Source organism: Carassius gibelio, chromosome B5 (genome assembly GCF_023724105.1).
Source record: "Carassius gibelio isolate Cgi1373 ecotype wild population from Czech Republic chromosome B5, carGib1.2-hapl.c, whole genome shotgun sequence".
Taxonomy (NCBI): Eukaryota; Metazoa; Chordata; class Actinopteri; order Cypriniformes; family Cyprinidae; genus Carassius; species Carassius gibelio.
Window position 1 is genome coordinate 40,861,682 of NC_068400.1, and position 21,253 is coordinate 40,882,934.

General features: G+C 36.5%; 1 protein-coding gene across 1 annotated transcript in view; it reads left to right on the plus strand.

The window, feature by feature from the left end:
- LOC127958426 (acetoacetyl-CoA synthetase) overlaps positions 1-20,970 on the plus strand; it is a 28,917-nt gene extending 7,947 nt beyond the window's left edge. The window contains exons 6-18 of the mRNA XM_052557284.1: positions 1,691-1,805; positions 1,912-1,993; positions 2,169-2,319; positions 4,743-4,823; positions 5,156-5,280; positions 10,886-10,950; positions 12,800-12,922; positions 15,540-15,653; positions 16,291-16,416; positions 16,888-16,957; positions 17,097-17,155; positions 18,144-18,346; positions 18,450-20,970. Of these exons, the coding sequence (XP_052413244.1) occupies positions 1,691-1,805; positions 1,912-1,993; positions 2,169-2,319; positions 4,743-4,823; positions 5,156-5,280; positions 10,886-10,950; positions 12,800-12,922; positions 15,540-15,653; positions 16,291-16,416; positions 16,888-16,957; positions 17,097-17,155; positions 18,144-18,346; positions 18,450-18,587 (1,452 nt within the window). The 3' untranslated portion in view covers positions 18,588-20,970. The remainder of the gene's footprint in view (positions 1-1,690; positions 1,806-1,911; positions 1,994-2,168; positions 2,320-4,742; positions 4,824-5,155; positions 5,281-10,885; positions 10,951-12,799; positions 12,923-15,539; positions 15,654-16,290; positions 16,417-16,887; positions 16,958-17,096; positions 17,156-18,143; positions 18,347-18,449) is intronic.
- Positions 20,971-21,253: the final 283 nt, after the last annotated feature.

Below are 21,253 nucleotides of genomic sequence, written 5' to 3' on the forward strand. Positions count from 1 at the left end.
TTTATAAAATTATATTATAGATTATTTTTTTATGAACACTAACATTTTTTTTTTTTACAAAGTTACGGTAAAAACAGTAATATTGTAAAATATTACAATTTAAAATAACTGTTTTCTATTTTAATATATCTATAAAATGGCATTTATTTCTGTGATGGTGAAGCTGAAGTTTTGAGTAAAACATTACTCCAGTCTTCGGTTGTCACATGATCCTTCAGAAATCATTGTAATATGCTTATTTTGTGCAGAAATATCTTCTTAATATCAATGTTTAAGCCAGTTGTGCTGCTTAGTACTTTTGTGAAAACGGTGATACATTTAAGATTCAAGTTCAAAAGAATGGCATTTATTAACATTATTATTGTCTTTACTGTCACTTTAGATCAATTCAGTGTACCTCATATAGCAAATTGTTTGTCTGACATCATCCTTACTGTCGGTCACTGAAGTTTTAAAGTGCCAGATTATTCATTTTTAATAAATAATAAATTAAAAACCTGACACTGATGGATCCGTTTAGTGGTGTGGAGAAATCCTTTCTGGATGTATGAATATCAGATTTGGTTGTCAGCATAAAGAATGAGTCGGGATGCCCTCGGCTGCCAGGCATTGCTGTACCACGCAGTCCCAGCATTCATAGCCCCACATGCCTTCATACTGACACTGGGCCAGTTTGTTGTCATGAGCTTCTACTTTGTTCTTGTCTTGTGTTTTAAATGTAATCTATATTTCTCACTAGCAAAAAATGTGTATATAATAATAGAGTAAGATTCCAAGGGTCATATTATCGCAATGTGTCTGTCCCCATGTACAAAAAAATAGGTCATCTGACCATCAATTCTGGCTGTCTTTAAATGTGTGTGTGTGTGTTGTGTGTGTGACCTGTTAGCTATGTCAGACATTCTGTCACACACACACACACACACACAGACACACACACACACACACACACACACACACACACACTCTCTCTCCTATGAGGAGATTAAAGTAAGTCTAGGCCGAGGTTATTCTATAAATAGGACAGGCTCTAGCAGATAAAGCAACATAGATTCACCATGTCTTATTGACTGAAGCAAACTTAGTGTATGAATTGCTGCCATCTGTGGTTAAGTCAGGGTACTACAGCAAATTCAATGTGCCAATTGTGTATAAGCTATTGTTCAAAAGTTTGTCCAAACTCAGTATTTTTTCATTCAAAAAAGTCACCAAGGCCACGTTATTTGATCAAAAATACTGTTTCCAATTTAATGTTAAAATGTAATTTATACCTGTGATGCAAAGCTAAATTTTGAGCCCAAATGACAGTCCTCTGTGTCACATGATCCTTCAGAAAAATTGTAATATGTTGATTTAGTGCTCATTAATATTGTAAAATAAAATTTCAGGATACTTTTTTAAGAATTAAAAGGTGTAAAAAAACCCAGCATTTATTAGAAATATGAATCCTTTGTCTTTACGTTTGATCTGTTTAATTCATTGTTGATAAATAAATAAATAAATAAATAAATAAATAAATAAATATATATATATATATATATATATATATATATATATATATATATATATATATATATATATATATATATATATATATATATATATATATATATATATATATAGCCTATTGTATCAGTAGCATTACTCCTTATTTTTATTCTATCTTTAATGCGTCTCGTTTCATTTTAAGGGAGTTCTCGACCGATTTTCTCAGATCCAGCCCAAGTTGATCTTCTCAGTAGCAGCTGTTGTGTATAACGGCAAGCAGCACGATCACATGGAGAAACTCCAAAACGTTGTTAAAGGTTTAAAGCATACATTTCAGCCCACAATTTCCCCATATTTTTTACTTTTAACATGCATACATTTCATAGATCCTAATATATATATATTTCCCCTGTCATCTCTCAGGTCTCCCTGACCTGAAGAAGGTTGTGGTCATTCCATACGTCCGCTCTCGACAGGAGACTGACCTCTCCAAGATTCCCAGCAGGTCTGTGTGTGATGTGTGTTTACATCATATTTCAATCAATCACATCTATTATATATTGCACTGGTACTTCCATTTGTATGTAGAAGTTCAGTTTCCGTCTCTTTTAGTGACTGCTGCTGCTGTATGTTCAGATGAGATCTGAAGTGTTGTCTGTCTCCTGTACTTTTTCTGTCAGCGTGTTCCTGGATGACTTCTTGGCCACAGGTAAAGAAGGGGATCAGGACCCTCAGCTGGAGTTTGAGCAGCTGCCCTTCTCTCATCCTCTCTTCATCATGTACTCTTCTGGCACCACAGGAGCTCCCAAGTGCATGGTGCATTCTGCTGGGGTGAGCAAATATTGTACTCTGTGCAATTACTTGATGGATGCATTTTGGAGCGCCTCGACCCAAACATGATGTATAAACAATAGAATATACAGATGCATGCATTTGTTTTGCATGGGTGCAAATATCAAGAGCTAAATTATCAGTTTATAATGTAGGAACATATTGATGCATTTTATTTGCTTAAAATAGTCTATGTAAATATTAGATGATCAAATTTGAAAAAATGCTTATTTAATGCTTTAATAAAAATAAATTTCATACACTACGGTAATTCAAAGTGATATACATTAAAATGTTTAAAAAAATAATCATAACAGTTTATTAAGAAATAAAAATGAACAATAAAAAATAGATTCTAAGAACCAAAACATTTTTTCAAATATAATTAAAAATAATAGAATTGACATTCAGTGCATTTCATTCAATTACTAAAATGAAAACTGAAATATTGAAGAAAAAAAATGACAGCAGCATATCACAGAGTTACATGAATTAACTAAAAGTAAGATGAAACCTGAAAATAGAAAAAAATGCCATGCAAAATATTAATATTTTGTATATATAAATTCACATTTACATTTAGTCATTTAGCAGCCACTTTTATCCAAAACGACTTACAGATGAGGACAACAGAAGCAATCAAAATCAACATAAGAGCAATGATATACAAGGACTATAACAAGCTTAACACAGTACAGTTTTTTTTATTCTGTAATAAATAAAAAGAAAACGGATAGAATAGAAAAAGAATAGAACAAGCTAGTGTTAGAGGTCTTTTTTGCTTTTGTTAGTTGCATAATAAATAAAAAGAAACCATTGAGCAAAAAGATTAGAACTGCTAGTTAGTGTTTTTTTATTTTTATTTAAGAAAACAAGCAGTAAATTAACAGTGCAAGTTTTTTTTTGATGAGAGTGCTAGAGTTAGAGGGTCAAACAAAGAAGGAAGAGATGCTGGGATTGAGTTGGGCAGGTCATTGCACCAGGAGGGAACATTTACTGTAAAAGTCTGGGAAAGTGACTTTGTGCTTCTTTGGGATGGCACAATCAAGCGACGTTCACTTGCAGGATGCAATCTTTGAGAGGCACATAAATCTGAAGTAACAAATTTAGGTGAAGGGGTGCAGAGCCAGTGCTGGTTTTGTATGCAAACATCAATGCCTTGAATTTTTTATCCGAGCAGCTATTGGTAACCAGTGCAAATTGATAAACAGAGGTGTGACATCATGTATTCTTTTCAGCTCGTTAAAAAAATGATCTTGCTGCCATCTACTGGAACAGTTGTAAAGGTTTGATAGAACTGGTAAATAATACTAAAATAACACTGATTTGGGAGTGGCACCACATTATAGATACTTTTTTTATATTGTTGTGGCTAGAATGTTATAGTTACAACCAAACTAATGTTTCAGTCTACTAAGTTTACCCTTCCACTTGGTCTGTGTCTTGAGCTGCTTTGTGATGTTTGTATGCCAAAAGTGTGTCAAAGCACCTGTTGATCATCATACACACCATCTCATGAATAGCCAACATTGACCACTAGATGACAGTAAGAGACAGTTTTAAAATCTGTTAGACACTATAAGCTGGATGCAATTGGGACGAGCAATTATGTGCACCATTTACATCCCTTCTGAATGCATTTCCTGTTCACTCCCAACATTCGGGACACAGCAGCTCACATCAATTTAAAAAATCAGCACTGCATAGAAAATGCATTGAAAAAATCAGGGAAGGCAAAAACACAGTTTTTTGGGTGCTTTACGGTCACACTTTGCTAGCGCTTGGTCGGTGTGTGTATAACACTGTGTTTTCATTTTTCACAGCTTTTCCCTTCAGCCTTTGCAGCATTTGTGTCTGCCGCCTCTCTTGCGTGCTGGATAATTAGAGCGCTGTGTGTATGAAAACACACAATCACATGCACACATGCTGGTGCGTTCCTCTCCTCTCGCTCTGTGGATGATCAGTGTTCAGTGTGCTCTTATGAAAACAGTACTCACGTCGGGTTATGGCGGTCAGCGAATGAATGCAATTAATGCTTTCGCTTGGAGACGTGTTAGACACTCGTTGCTGGACATGGTGTTAGAAGAGAAGCAATGAGAGGGTTTTTTAATCTATGCAGTGTCGCTGATCCTTTAGCTCGTTAATTAGCTCGTTCCCTGCCTGCCAGGACACCAGCACTTGAGAAGAGCGTGAGATCCAGAAAAATAAACACAATCGTCATTGACTAATGCTTTCTTTTATGTCGCCTCTGATATTACAGACTTCTTCTGATTTTATGTTTGCCATTTTTCCCACTCACGTGATTTGTGATGGATGTATGAGGTCCGTTGTCCTGAAGTTCTCACAGTTGTCCTAGCAAAGCACCCTCAGGTGTGGTCCATCACATTAACAACAGTCTGACCCTTTTGTTCTCCGTTCCCCAGGGCACTCTCATCCAGCATCTTAAAGAACACATTCTCCATGGCAACATGACCTACAATGATGTCATCATATATTACACTACGGTACGTATCTGGCATCTTAAAAGCCTCTTCCAATGCCTCTTCTCCATTTATAATCATCAGGTTAACATCATTTTCCATGATGTCTTTGTTAGGGCAAAGTATTTTCTTTCCTCTATGTCTATATGTAATGTTAGCAAAATTAAAGTACACATGATTTGCAATATCTAGTTGGTCCGGTGTGATATTAAAAATTATATTTGGGTTGAAATGGTCCATTCGGAGCACGGTTTGTTAGACTTTGAGTAGTTGGTGTGTTTGTCCAATCTGGTCAAACATGGGACAAAAACGTTGTTTCTGACCCATTCTTAAAGTAGATATGTGTTTCGTTGCAGACGGGCTGGATGATGTGGAACTGGCTGGTGTCGTCTCTAGCCGTCGGGGCTTCTGTGGTCCTGTACGATGGCTCTCCTCTTGTTCCCAGTGCCAATGTGCTCTGGGACCTTGTAGACCGTCTGGGGTAAGTCTGTGTGTGTGTGTGTGACTCTCTATAATGAAGGTATCACAGTCAGGAGCTTCAGTCACTCTCTCTTTTTTCTCCTCATGCACGAGCTGTAATTGGTTGAAGTGTGGCAGTGCTTATCACCAGCATCTGCTGTGCCCTTTGTGTAAATGACACCACATCACGACGGCAAGCTGATTTAAAGAGATGGGTCTAATTGGCCAGCTCTAATGTAGCATCGAGTTCCTTTCAGAGTTTACCTGTTATTGATCAGAAATGATCGAAGTGCAACAGACACTGGAGTTCCTTTGGATCACACTTGATGTGTGTGTGTGTGTGTGTGTGTGCTCATTTTCAGCTCCCTTGGCTTCTGGTGAAAGCTTCTATTCTTAACTCTCATTGTCTCTCCTCTTCCCAAGAGGAAGAAAATAGAGACATTTTTGCAGCAGCTTTTGGGAAAGCCAAAAAACACACATTTCTGTTACTCACCAGACCCATTTGTGCTTGAATCACTTCAGAGACGTTTTCATTTTTTTAAATGTTTAATTAGGGTTGACTGTCAATTCCTAATAATGCATAATGAATTACTTGCAATTTGATATAATTAATTACACTGCCATTCAAAAGTTTGTGGTCCGTAGGATTATTTTAAGAAATTACTACTTTTAATCTGCATTAATGGCAATAAAGAATAGATGCTAATATTAAGCAGCAGGACTGATTTTATCTTTAAATCAGAAATGTTTCTTGAGCATAAAATCTGAATATTGGAATGATTTCTGAAGGATCATGTGACACTGAAGATGCAGAAAATTCAGCTTTAGCATTACAGGAGTAGTTTACATTTTAAATGTATTAAAATAAAAATTAGCTTTTAAATTGTACAATTATTTCACTATATAGCTGTTTATTTCCTCTTTGGTCAAAAAATGCATCCTTAGGAGCATAAGATACTTCTTTAAAACACCAACAGAAATCTTACCAACTTAGTGCTAGTGTATGTGAAATTTAATTATATTAATTGCAAAAAGCCCTCACATGAAGCATAAATTTCAAGATGTATCATTATGACAAACATGTAAAGCAAGAGATTTGACAAAAAAATTACTTCAATTGGTTTGATTTGCCACATAAATGAATATGTCTAGCACAGTTCTACGCTCCACAACAATTAATTTTGAGACTGAGTTTTCATTCTGTCTGAACGAAGTAAAGTGCACACATGATGCATTCTATCATTTAGTCTGTACTTTTTCAAATGTTGGTCTGTTGCGTTCATTTCCATGCAGTTGCACTCTGTCTTGCTATTTTAAACGCAAGAATGCGTCCTGTGTGAACTGTTTTTGAGCGGTCTGCTCTCTGTAAATGTGATTTGGCAAGGCGTGTTGCTTTTAGTAGCAGCTGAATTTCAAGCATGAATTGCTCCAATGGTAGGAATATTCCTAATGTGGAATTTACACATGGGTCAGAGGGCATCTTAAACTGTGTTATGTGTTTAATCACATTATTTTATATAGTTATTAATTGTATTAAGTGGATAATTTAAAATTTAACAGTCCTAATTTTGAAAGGCAGCTCTGATTTGCATCTGAGAGTCTTTATGAGATTATTTTTAAGTTAGAGCCCTGTCGCTGACACCAATTAAGTTATTTCCCTGGGCAGTTTAGGGTTTATTTAGAGTTTATGGTGATGATGAAAAGATGGTTCTTTTTTATATATATTTAGTGGATACGCCATCATTCACTGCAACTCAAACCCAAACTTTTTACCTTTTTTAATTCCACTCAACAACCGATGGATGCAACTAAATGCCCCCCTACTATTTTTGGATTATGTTACATTGAAATGTTTGTCACAGTGCATCAGATCTTTTGCTGCTTCCATTTCATCACGACTTTAAGAACTTCCAAGCATTCAACCTCAACTGGTTCTGAACCTTTATATTATTAGACTAGCAGGATGTTTACAACTTGTTTTGTTTCAAAAGAGCAAGGAAGATATTGTTTCAAATTGGGCCTCTTAACTGGGAGCACACTACAGGACTTAAGCACACTTCAGAGAGACACTATGGCTGTCGAGGCTCCGACAGATTTCAAGCTTGCTTCAGGCTTGTTTCAGACTTTGAAATATGCTCCATTTAGTCTACGGTTGTGTTCACTATCCTGACAAGCGAGAGGGCAGTAATAAGCAACAGCCAATGAAGCTGCGAGTGTGAAAGGCTTTAGGAAACTGGAGCAAAAATAAATAGAAAAACATCAAACTGCTCCAAAAATCTCACCCAGCACTGTTTCATCTGTATTTTTCAGGTCTCTATCTTAGTTTTCCTGTTCGAGCAATTCTGTATGAAACAATCACAAGCTTATCCTTCCTGTTGTCGGTTTACATTGTCAAGAAACACTTCTCCTGTTTCTTTGTAAGAAAGTTGGTGAAGAAATATATTCTGGGATCATTGCTTCAGTCAATGTCTGCGATCAGTCGTGTTAGCAGGGAAATGTTTATTTGTACTTGGCTGTATTTGAACATGCTGTCTGAATTTGTAGACATTTGACATTGTGACAAACTTCAGACTAAATCAACCTGTCCTCCTCTGGTCTGCAGAAAAGGTGGAACTCTCACCGATGTTGTCCACTACACGATGAATAACACTTGCCCTCTCTTTCGCTCTCTTTTGTCACTCTATGCTTAGTAGTATGAGTATACTGATCCTGGATTAGCTTTTATCTTGTACTTCTTGCCTTTCAGGTTAATTGTGTTTAATGTTTACAAATGATCAATATTCAATCTGAAGGCAAATGGGATGCCAATGTACAGTAGATGAAGGAAAATAGGCAAGGGAAACCTATTCTGGACAAAGGACCATTGAGAAACTTATCGTTCATGCTACACAACTATTCTTTGTCCTATATTGTTGTATTAGGCGAGGCTAAGTAGGGCTGCATGATTAATCGAATTGCTATTTTCATGTGCATTTTGATCGTAAAGCCGGTTCTGTAATCAGCAGTAATTCATCGTCACATGCTTTCAGATGGAGGAGCATTTACTACACAGAGCCGTAATTCACTGACAAGTTACACAAAAAAATCAGGGACTTCGCAGATTTCTGCGTGATTATGAAATCGAAGAAATCATTTGCGATAATGAAAGCTGTTTGCATAGCTTCTAAGTGAACTATGGCTCTGTGTAGTAAATGCATCTCCATCTGAAAGCATGTAATAACATATTTTGAATCCAAAATTGAGTCAAGTGTTTGAAATAAATCCTTCTGTGAAATGATTGGGCTTCTTACACAGAATAAGGCACGCAACATATTTCATAATATTCTAAGCAGTGATAAAGGCATTTTTTAAAAGAAAATTATAATAATAATAACATCTCTGATAAACCGTATATTGTCATAATCGTGTGTATATTAGTCATGTTGAATCAATAAAAGCAGTTCTTCTGTTTATCCAGCTACCGCTATTCCTGGGTTTCTTCTTCAGTGTGTATTTGGAGTTTCAGTGTGAGAGCACCCTCTGGCCTTTGGATGGAGATTTACTGCTGATCACAGAACCGTGCTTCACTGAAAGATACGCATGAAAATAACCGCTTCTGTCGAATCGTGATCTCGATTCCATTTCGACTTATTGTGCAGCTCTACGACTAAGAGACTAAGAGTGGATTGTGTTGACGTAAGACAATAGACACAATACTTTCCCCATCATTTGAGAGGAACCCACAATCAATTCTACCGGTTTTAAATTCAATCCAGAGTGTTACTTTCGTTGAATCTTGATTAGTTGGTTTGAGCTACTCTGATGAAAGATGTAGGATTGGACACCCCTGATATACACAGTGAGTTGGGACTTATAACTGGGGGCTCGTCCGGGATCTGAAATTTTGATTCATGCATTTAGCTGAAGCTTTAATTCCAAGTGACTTACAGTACATTCAGGCTATAAATTTTTTACCAGTATGTGTGTTCCCTGGGAATTGAACCCACAACCTTTTTTGCTCTGCAATGCTAATAGCCACAGGAACACAGGTTTTTTTTAATGAGCTGGGTTTTAAAGTCAAGAATGAGCGTATTACAATCCTGTTATAATATTTATGCATCATTTGGGGACAGTGAAACCTTCCATGACTTTGCCATGTTGAACCAAACCTGGTTCTGAGTGCTGTTTCTCAGTGCTGATGGATCTCCCCTTTGAGCCTTCAGCCTCTTGGTTATAAACCCAAACCTTTAGCCAATAAGCGAAGGATCAGGTTGAGATCTGGTATACACCTATATATTGTAACGGAAGTCTAACTGAATTGCATTTGCTTAAGATTTTACGTCTATATTCCAAACTTGCATAATTGTCTCATTTGCCAGTTGTAATTTTCCATGTACAGATGGGGCCAAAATTATGTGACTTATACAAAATGAGCTGTCTGAATATGTAGACGAGCTTCACTTCTTTAATATTAGACAAATGAACAACCCCAGGATGAATTCTATGGCTAGACTATGCAGTAAATCAGAGATCCATGATGCTATAAACGGAAGGAAGATCAGTGGTTGGTCATATCATTAGATTGGTACTGGCAAGTTTTCCCTTTTTTTCTTTTTCCTGACTGATATCTTGCTTGTAAAATCATGTTCCAATTCATTTCATATACAATTCTCTTTCTACATCCTAAACGACCCATTACTAACCAGGCCTTGCCAGCTGCCACCAATCACACGCAAGCAGGACGTTGTAATGGCACCTATCCGCATAGTGGACGTCTCTTTTTAGACATTTCTAGAAAAGAGAAAAATCAACAAAGAAAAAAAGAAGAAAAAAAAACAAGAATGTCGTAGGTTTAGATGGCTACTTAAATTACATTTATGTGCAGATTTTGATATTTTGCACATTATTTTGCAAGACAAATATAGATTAGTTTTTTGCCTTATAGATTAAATAATTTTAATGCTATACATTTTACACTTTATGCAAGTTCCTTGTGATTGGTTAACCTTTTTAAAAATGTAAAATTAATAATGCTAAAAGTATATACTTAATACATTGTGTCATCAATATGCTGACAATTTCAGATTTTTTTTTGTGCATTGTGAATGTTGAAGTACATAGAAATCATTTTTTTCACTGTTTAATTTTAAACCATTGGTCAGACTTAATTCTTGCAGTTACAGTTCTATTCAAATTGTATTTAGGAATGGTCAGTTTCATTTCTTCTGTACTGTAAATTTGCAGTGGATACTGGGCTAGACAAATGGAGGTTACACTAACACAACCGTGTTGACAGCATTTAAGCTTGTCTGTGCTCTTCAGATATTGCATTGGCTTGACCCCTGACCCCTGATTTCTGACTGCGAGTGATTCCATCAAGAGATGGCTGACCAAGGCCTCTGCAGGTCAACAGGCCATATAGATCAATTCCACCTCATTGACATTGAAAGTGTTCCACTTTTTCGTCTATTATGAAAGCGTGGAAATCTAAAGTGCTTTGGAAATGAGGTTTTCATATTTCTCAGAGATGTGGCCTATAGTAAAGCGTACCTCAGATTTGACTAGCTCTAAGAAAGCCATTTTGCTTTTACACATTTAAAATGTACAATTAATTGTTAACATCCATTTGTTTTATCATTTGTTGACAGAATCACGATTTTTGGGACCGGAGCGAAGTGGCTGTCTGTGCTGGAGGAGAGAAATCTGAAACCTGGTGAGAATTACAATCCCTCGGTCTTCTCTCTTTCATTTCTTCACTTTTCGTTTCATAATAGAATTGTCACTATACAATATTTCAGTACCAGTGATGTCTCTCATTTCTTAATATCAAGTTGATACCACCACAAAAAAAATGTTGTAGATCATTCGTTTCTTCAAAGAATCTAATAATTATATAATCAAAATAAAAAGTGGCATGTAAGTATTTTTAATCGGATAAACATTCATTGACATATAGGAGAGTGGCTAGTTTACATTTACAATGCAAAACCTTTTTCTGGCAAATGATTTCTTTCTTGCTTGTTACACATCTACTGTTTACCGTGTCTGAAAGCACGTTGTTGCACATGTTTGACTATTCATGTCTGTACTTGATACTTCCGATAAAGTCTAAAGACTAATAAATGTATGTGTATGGGTTTTGTTAGCTTCAATTAGCTTCCATAGTGCTGTTTTTTGACATCCCTAGTACACATTAATTTGCCCACTTTCCCAGCAGTCTCTAGATGCCTCTGAATCATTCACTAAACCGTGTGCGTGCTTGTAAATATTCAACAATAATGAGATAAACTGAAAGTGAATTAAAATGCAATTTGCAGTGGAAGATGGAGTTTATGCGTAATGACTGCCACGAGAGCGATCACATTAGTGTTTTTTTAAAGAGTTACTGCTGGAACTGCTCTGATGAGGAGACACTTTTATGAGCACCTGTGGTTTCCAATGCAGGGATTAAAAAATACACCTTGAAATGAAAATGCTTGGTCAGGATATGCAGCTATATGAGAATGTCTATCAATGGAAAAATTAAAGTGATAGTTCTCTCAAAAATTACAATTCGGTTTTCAGTTTGTTCCAAACCTGTATGTGTTTGCAGAACACAAAAGAAGAGATTTTGGAGAATGCAAAACATTTGCTGGTAGCCATTGACTTCCAGAGTATTTTTTTCCCATGCATTGACTAGCAACAAATGATTAGGTTCCCTAAAGTCTTCAAAATATATTCTTTTGTGTATAACAGAAGAATGAAATCTGTATTCATATTCAGTGCTTTGTGAATGCCAGTTCATGTCGCTTTAAAGATAAAGCTCTTGGTGTGCTTGAGTTAGGGGATTTATTTGTTTTGTGTGTGTGTGTGTGTGTGTGTGTGTGTGGTTCAGTGGATCATGTGTTGGGGGTCAGAGACGTGCTTCCTGGCCCTCTGCTGCTCCCTTTGGCTGCTTGACATTTCGGAGCGACACCTGTTAGCCTGTGGGGTGTGGCACTGACTCTGATAACCGGGGCGAGAGACCCGCTCTACACGGGACCCCAGACGGGTGGCCTGGCATGTCGCCTGCATACATTTCAGCACAGTTTAACGTGGTTCATAATTCTGATCACTGTGAGCCATTCCCATCTGCCTCCAGACCACACAGTTTTTTAATAGAAGACTTTGAGCTGAGCTTTATACTTCAGGACTGTTTATAATATAATGTAGAATTAGGGCATATCAAAATGCTCTTGACATTTTACATTTTGATTCGAATAGCGTTTTTTATTAAATACATGCTATGGTTATTGCAAAACAATAGAAAAATATGCAAAACAAATAAATCCCCTAAACCCTAATACCTAATACCTCAGATGCACAAAGAGCTTCATTCTTAAAGGGACATGAACTGGCATTCATAAAGCATTAAAAATGTTTGTTACAGAATGAACGTATAGGTAGATTGATCTGTACATATATGTGGCCATTACGGTTCATCTTCTTCTGAGCGTTTACAAGCAGTAGTGTTTCCTTTAGGAACTACCATTTCTTTTCTTTTTTTTTTTTAACTAAGATTTTGTTTCCTTGTCCATTCACAGTAAACACACACAACCTGCAGACCCTCCACACACTCCTCTCTACAGGATCTCCATTGAAGCCTCAGAGCTATGAGTATGTGTACAGCTGTATTAAGAACAATGTGCTACTGGGATCCATATCAGGTGGGCATTTTATTTTACTTTACTATTTATTTAACTATTTGCTATAGATCACAGTGTCTAGATCCTGTGCTCTGGCTCTGTCCATGTGTGTCTGTGTCTTCCTCTCTCTATTTCTAAATCATGGTTACTTGATATGTATTTGGAGAGGATTTGTCTAATTTTAAATGGTTTATCTAATAAACAATTGGCAAAGGTAGTAGTTCTGTTCTCTCGCTCTCTCTCTTCTTTATTTTACTCTGTTCTATTCTGATGAGCCCACTCTTCAGTTTCTCTCCAATCATCAGTGCTCCAGCTTCTCTTGATAGTGTGTGTGTGTGTGTGTGTGGCAGTGCGATCTCATGCCTGCAGGGCCCTGCGGAAACAAATTAGCATCAGCGTTAACAGCTGTGGTGGACTGCTGATTTTGTGTGCATGTGTGTGTGTTTGTGACTGGGGTCTCGCAGCACGCCTCTCTCACACACCACCTGTGCCCAGTCTCTCCCTGCGGTTTCACCAGATGAGCTTCGCTCTCATGGCAGGTCAGCGGCAGCCTGCTGGAGTCCTGTATTTCAGATTAAAGAGCTGTTTGTTATTTGACTTCTTATGTGCAGCGCTTGTTCCTTCATTAACTACTGCAAAGAAAAAAACAAGGAAGTTACAGCTGTCTCAGTATTTGATATTTTATTATATAAAAAATAGATAGCTGATGAAGTCAGTAGTCATGTTGTGTTTAGAATAAAGCATGGCTTTGACTGTTTCACCATACAGAATTTTTTTTTTGTCTTTGCTGTTATTTTAGATTTAATTTTTTTTTTAATGCTTCTTGGTCAGTGTTTTTTTTGTTTTTTTTGTTTTTTTTCTTCAGTTTTATTAATGATAAAGCATGGCTTTATAACCTCTCCACAGAACAGAAGTTCTCATTTTACTATATGGAATTTATTATGGCTTTACAGTAGTAACAATAACGATGTTTCATGTGATATGCTTAATATAGTTATTATGATTTAGCATGGTAAAGAGTTTTAGCAGTAAACTTGGAATTTTGTTAAAAAATTATCATAATGTAAGTCTAAAGTCGACAATTTATTTGAATGGTCTTAGATTTTGATGTGTTCTGAAGATGTTTTTGCATATGTCTGCCGTGAAGGCTTTTTGATTTGCCATTTGGCTCACTTTTGATACCATGACAGCACTCTCATTGGATTCTGGCACGTTTGCGGAGCACACGAGCCTCATAACTTTTCAGAAAAAGGCTTTGATTGACATTTCTTGACTCCAGGGGTTTTTGAAATGTCAGGCTCCCTAAAGATGTGTGCTGGAAAACAGCAGTGCAGCTACTCCATGCTCTTCTTCAGCTCTGAGCTCAGATAGCCTCTCGGCCCTATGAGATACTGAGAAACCGCTTTGTCCGGGATCAGCGCCGTGCACGGCTCCCCTCAGATACGTGACCTCTGCCGACCCGAGGCAGATTTGACCTTGACCCCAATGTCAAGCAGAGCATATGTGACAGGGCTTGTTTCCCGCCGCTCCTGTTTCTGTGCCAGCCAGACTCCTGAGCGCAGAGGGAAACTTTTAACACTTTCAGCCACCCAGAATCTCCTGAATCCAATAGACCCCCTGATATCACCTGCCATCTGTCACAAACACACATAAACACACATATCTGTTGTCCCAGCAACCTTTTTGCTCTTGCTTTTTTTTCGGTTTTCAGTCTCTTTTATAATTCAATTTTACAGCCGTTACCTTTGTCAATTACTGAGCTTATTTTTACTCTATCCGACACAACCTCTCCTTGTTTTTCTCTACAAAACCTCATTATATTGAAATATTGATTGTCTTGCTTTTTTGTTTTTTGGGTTGCAATATCTGTCTCTGTCTCTCTCCACTCTTCTCTGTGCTGGCATTATAATTGATGAGCATTCGAACTGCTCACACGTGTTGTAGATCTTTATATTGGGAACTCATTAAATTTAGGCCTAAACTTGCTCTGTTGATGTACAATAACTCGTATACTTCTAGCTGCATAGGTTTGTGTATTGTTGAGATTCAAAATCTGTTGATGCAATTCATAACATAAGTACACATTGCATTTCTCATCATTGCCACAGGGGGCGCTGTATTGCGTGTTATTTCCTTCAGTTAGTCACCTCTTTCAAGTTAGCTGCTGGAGAATCTTTACCAAAATGTAACAAAGTCACTGCTTTTGTTGAGCTGCTACTTCCCAACATTTATGGCTTATGGCTTTGGACTTTGGCTTTTTCTCCACCATCAAAAAGAGTTTCAGTTTCATTCCTGAAGAGTTTGTTGGGCCAAATAGATATTTGAGCACCTTTGGTCAGCATCTTTTGCTTTTATTGTGTCTGGTAAGCAAATCAATAGGGAAGAGCTGTGGTATAGAAACTGTGATCCATATAAATGGAGCAATCAGCAAATTATGCCAACAAGTTTGCCTTAATGAAAACATCCCATGGGTTCCCAAAAAGTAAACTAAATTTTCTAGAGCTTTTTATCCATTGTGAAGATGTTCTGAAACGTGAAGCGTGTCTGATATTGAGTTTCTCCACAAACCTGTGAGATTTTCTTGCCTTGAAGATTTTGATAAACTGTATTTTAACATCTTTAATATTCTTTCCCTCAGGTGGCACAGACATCATTTCATGCTTCATGGGTCAGAACATGACGGTGCCGGTTTACAGAGGGGAAATTCAGGCCCGAAATCTGGGCATGGCCATCGAGTCCTGGAACTGTGAAGGTGAGACACCGCTCATGTTTATCTCTGATTTTATGGACAAGACAATGGAGCTCGTCTTTTATTTAAATGTACAGTTTTTAATACAAAAATAATAGTTTTGGATCTGAAATCTGGTTTGATTATATTAACATAAGAAGTAGATAATGTATATATATCGTCAAAGAATCCTGAAAAAAGATAAATCATAATTTGTGCAAAAATATTAAGCAGCATGACGTTTTCAACATTGGAAATAATATGAAATGTTCCTCTAAAGGAGCATATTAAAAATGATTTCTGAAAGATCATGTGACACTGAAGACTTAAGTGGGAATAAATACAATTTAAAAATATATATATTTAAATAGAAAATTGATTTTAAATTGTAGAAATATTGCACACTATTAAAATTTAACAAAAAAATTCAAAACATTACAAAAAAATCTCACTAACCTCAACCTTTTAAATGGTGGTGTAGATTTATTATATAATGTATATTATTTAAAGACTATATATTTACAATATTACCTAAAACAATACTGAGAACCTTATTTAACTGGCAGAAAAATGATGCAACTTTTTTTTTTTTTTTTTTTGCTTGCTTGAATTCGACTATTTATTGCTTCAGTAACCTTGTTGTGTTTGGTGTATATTTCAGGTAACCCTGTTTGGGGCGAGAGCGGAGAGCTGGTGTGTTTGAAGCCCATCCCGTGTCAGCCCACTCATTTCTGGAACGACGAGAACGGCAGCAAATACCACAAAGCCTACTTTTCTACCTTCCCAGGTAACCCTTCACATGACATTACCCTAGATCTCATTTAAGGCATTATAGGTGTCGTTCCAAAATGCATTGCTTCAGACTCATTGCATATACTCACATTTGTCTATAGAGGCTCACAGATGCACTGTGCTTCCTTCCTTCGAAGCTCTTAAACAGTCAAGTGTGTTTTCTGTGCGATTTAGAAAGCAAGCGAGTCCTCCCTTTGATTTGGAAAACAAACATGCCGCTTCAGTGTGTTCGGAAGAGGCTGCAGCTTTTCCGCCGTATTGATTAAATGATTTTTGCGGGTGGAAAGAAAAAAAAAAAAGCTGCCAGCTTTTGTTAGCACAAGAAAAATCTCCTTGAAGCCTCGCTGCTGTCAGTTTGGAGAAGCAGGAAAAGGCCAAGCGGGACAGTTCAGCATCATTAGCGTTCTCTGCTTCTTTTTATAACTATTTGTCCAATCCATATCTTTGTGTGTATCTCCTCATTCAGGAGTCTGGGCCCACGGTGATTACTGTAAGATAAATCCAAAAACGGGAGGAGTCGTCATGCTGGGGAGAAGGTACGTCTCGCTTTTTGTTCTTTGTTTGATCATCTTCTCTAGTTTATGCTTAGATGCTTATAATATTGCTGTTATTGTATTATGATACTGTGAGTTTAGTTATGGTATTAAGCAGTATTTGTTCTGTCTGTGCTTTCAGCGACGGAACATTGAATCCTAATGGAGTTCGGTTTGGGAGCTCAGAAATTTATAACATTGGTGAGAAATAAATACTTTTTTTAGCAGGCTAAAATCTCAAAAAATGTTAATGTAATTTATTAATTTAATAAATAAAATTGTGTATACAGGTATATATATTTATATATATTTTTTTATGCATGCATACACATACATATATGTATGTGTATATATATACATATATATGTCTGTGCATGTGCATATGTATGTATGTATGTATGTATGTATGTATATATATATATATATATATACATATATGTATGTGCGTGTGTGTGTGTGTGTGTGTGTGTATATATATATATATATATATATATATACGCACGCACGCACGCACACACACACACACACACACACACACACACACACACACACAGATATATATATATATATATATGTATACGCATACACACACACAGATAAGTTTTAGTTTTTTAAGGCTGCATTTATTTGATCCAAAATACAGTAAAATAAAAATGTTGTGAAATATTTCAATTTACAATCTTAAATTTACATTTTTATATATTTTATAATAATGTACTCCTGTTATGCAAAGCTGAATTTTCAGTAGCCATTACTCCAGTCTTGAGTATCACAATGCTCCAGAAATCATTTTGAAGTGCTCAAGAAATGGTTTGAAAACTGGTAAAAAAAAAAATTTTTTTTTTGGAAACTATGCTTGATATCGGTCAATATCGGATGCATATCAGCTGATTTTAAAAACTGTGTATGTTTATTCCACCTATTTATATATTTAGATTAGATTTGCTTTCATTTTACAGTTTTACATTACAATAACACCATTAAGTGTAAACTCTAATATTAAACAAATTTCTTTTAATGCTCTTTTTTTTTTTAAGCTCAAGCCATCAATTTAATTTTTTAGTGACTTAATATTTTTTATAGATTTTTATCTAAATAATTACATATGATTATGTAATAATTTAGAATGTGCTAACATAATAGCAAGACAGATTTAAGACTAAGATTTTTTGGCCCTCTCTTTAACCAGTGGAAGCCTTTGAGGAAGTTTCCGACAGCCTTTGTGTCCCTCAGTACAACAGCGATGGAGACGAGCGGGTGATTCTGTTCCTGAAGATGGGACCCAATAAGAGCTTCAGTCAGGAGCTAGTGGGGAAGATCCGCAGCGCTATCAGAGTAGCTCTCTCTGCACGACACATACCAGCCTTGATCCTGGAGACCAAAGACATCCCGGTGAGCTACGCTTGGACATTCGCTCTTAATGTCGCAATTCCTTCCCTTGCTTTATTTTCTGCACTTTTCCGCCTGATTGACTTTTCATTTCCTCTGCCTGCAGTACACTATCAGCGGAAAGAAGGTCGAGGTCGCAGTAAAGCAGGTGATCGCAGGTAAGGACGTCACTCAGCGAGGGGCTTTCTCAAACCCGGACTCCTTAGACCTCTACAAGAACCTACCTGAACTCCTGAATTTCTGAGCGCTTGCGTGAGGTACATCTGAACTCCTGAAAGTCCTGCGTTTCTGGGTCCCTTCGGAGGGTTCAGATTCTACCCGTTGGACATTCTGGAAGAATTCCTAGAGCTTTTTAAATGTCAAAGTTCTTTGTTTTCTCTACCTGTTGCTACAAACTCAACTAACCGTTGGAACGGATGGAGTCTGTGCATGTAGCACTTCCTCCAAAGTCTAACTGGTTCCTCTTGGATAGAAAGTTGTGTGCCATTTTATGCGATTCCGACTTGGATCTTAAAGGGATATTTTATCTGCTTTTCTGTTATTGCGTCCACCAAGCATTATTCCCATGAGACGTACTGAACTAATTCACAAACCAGTTGTCTTCATCTATGATGTCAGTCCCATATCTATAATACAAAGCCACTTTAATCTTAATTGAAGGTGTAGGAAAATCTGTGAATCTTTTTAAGCTCTAAAATGACACTTTATTCTCATAAATCTTCAGGAATCAAATTCACATGTTACTGAACATTGGGGATTTCTCTTGTGGTAAAAATGGGAGCCATTTATGTAGTAATACTGACTTTTTGGGTCAAACCAACTGTTTCCCAGAACTGCTAACATCCATGAAGCAACGTATTACTGGTACAGTTTCCGGATTACAACCTGTTGCCATAATGAAATCAGTGCAACTGACTTCCCGTCTGGAAACATGAATATATTTATATTTTTAACCATAGTAAATAGTGGTTCATCACATCTGCTGTATTTGTAGAGTATATTATGCTGTCCAGAACTACTCTCTGTTGTCTACTAAAGCTGATGTAGCTCACTGGCCAAAAAGATTTCCTTATATTTGTACATATATACTGTATATATTTGATTCTGTATATGCAGCTGCATGTTTTGTGCTACACTAGCCTCTTTCTCTGTCTCTTTGGGTGCACCATATATCAAGTTTTCATCAACAACTGAAGCTCATCTTCAGCCATTCTTTGGTATATAGCTTTATCTTTGCTGTCCCCAAATACACTGGCTCACTTTTGTCCTGTTTCCCGTCATCTGAAGACCGCACACACATGGAAAGAGCAGCTTTGTTTGTGGTTTGAGGTTTTGAAAGTCAGCGAGACTGAGTGACATGATATCCAGACAACATTAGATTATATAATGTTTGCATTAAGAGTAAAGTGAAGAATTCTGGCCAGTTGAAATGCATCTAAAACCACAACGAAAACTAGAAAATATTGATTTATGTTGGATCGGATACAAGCTCTTTGACGTGTACTGATGATGCATTTACACTCGCTCTGCAGCGTAACACAGAAACATTTATCAACAGCATGCCACCATCCAGAAAATCATTTTTGTGTGACACTGAGAGGATATGCTACAGCTGCTCGCAACAAAGGCCTAAAAAAAAAGACTGCGTTTTTAATTTTTTTAAATAATTTTTTACTTTTTTTGCTAATAATGTCATTTCAGCAGTTGTTTACAACAGAGAAGCCCCACATGCTAGTATTAGAGGGTCTTATTTTTGGGATAAGTTTGGAATTTTTTTCTGTTCTGGGTTTGTTACACATTGGAAAGTGAATTTTTAACCTGCGAGTAAATCCATTTGACCTCAGTGAGGACTCCTTACTTGGTTTCCTAAATAGAAACCACACACTACAGATCATACACGATAAAGGTTAGGCATAATGAAACTCATAAGCATGGACTGGCCCTTTAAAAGACTTGTTTCTTTCAAATTGAAATGGTTCAGGATGGAGGTGCAGATGGCAAGCAGTTGTGCAGATCGCCTGAATTACATCAGTCCTTATTTCCGCTTCAGACAAGCAGGGATGGCTCTGTTTCACCTCATGACCACCCTCGTGCCACCATATGCCCCATATCTGCTCAGTTTTGCTGACAGGACATGCCTGGTCTGGGACTGTGGACAGAAGGAAAGCTACCAAATCCTCATTTATTGACAGTCACTGTGGATTTCACTGTAACCTATGGCTGGTTGCAAACATAGTTGTCCCCCAACATTTATTAAATTTCATGAACATTCCAAGGAGATCTACCTTTTTTCCTGCTTCTTTTTGATACATGGAAATACTGAAAATATTGGAAATAATTTTCCTTATTAGCATATTACATTTACATGCATTTGGTGCACTACTAGTAAACGAAAGGTGTTTTCTCCTCAGTGGCTAATTTAGTATTCCTGCTTTGAAATAATATTATTGTACATCGCAGAATGTGAATAATGATTACTAATATAGTTGAGAATATATTTGTTATGAATATATTATGCCCATAAGCTGTATATCCTTGGACCGCTTCAGTTATGTCCACTAGAAGCATACATGTATTTCATGTATAAAGATGCTTATTGTACTCCTAATTAAAGAACTAAAAAATAATTTTGGCCTGCCGTGATTTACATTTTTTTTTTTATCTTGCATATTTTACAACTTATTTTTTATCTATCTATCTATCTATCTATCTATCTATCTATCTATCTATCTAATTTGTTTTTTTACAATAATTATAATATTACAACCTATTTATATATATATATATATATATATATATATATATGTGTGTGTGTGTGTGTGTGTGTATGTATGTTTATGTGTGTATATATATTTGTTTTTATATATATATATATATATATATATATATCATTAACAACATTAGATTTTA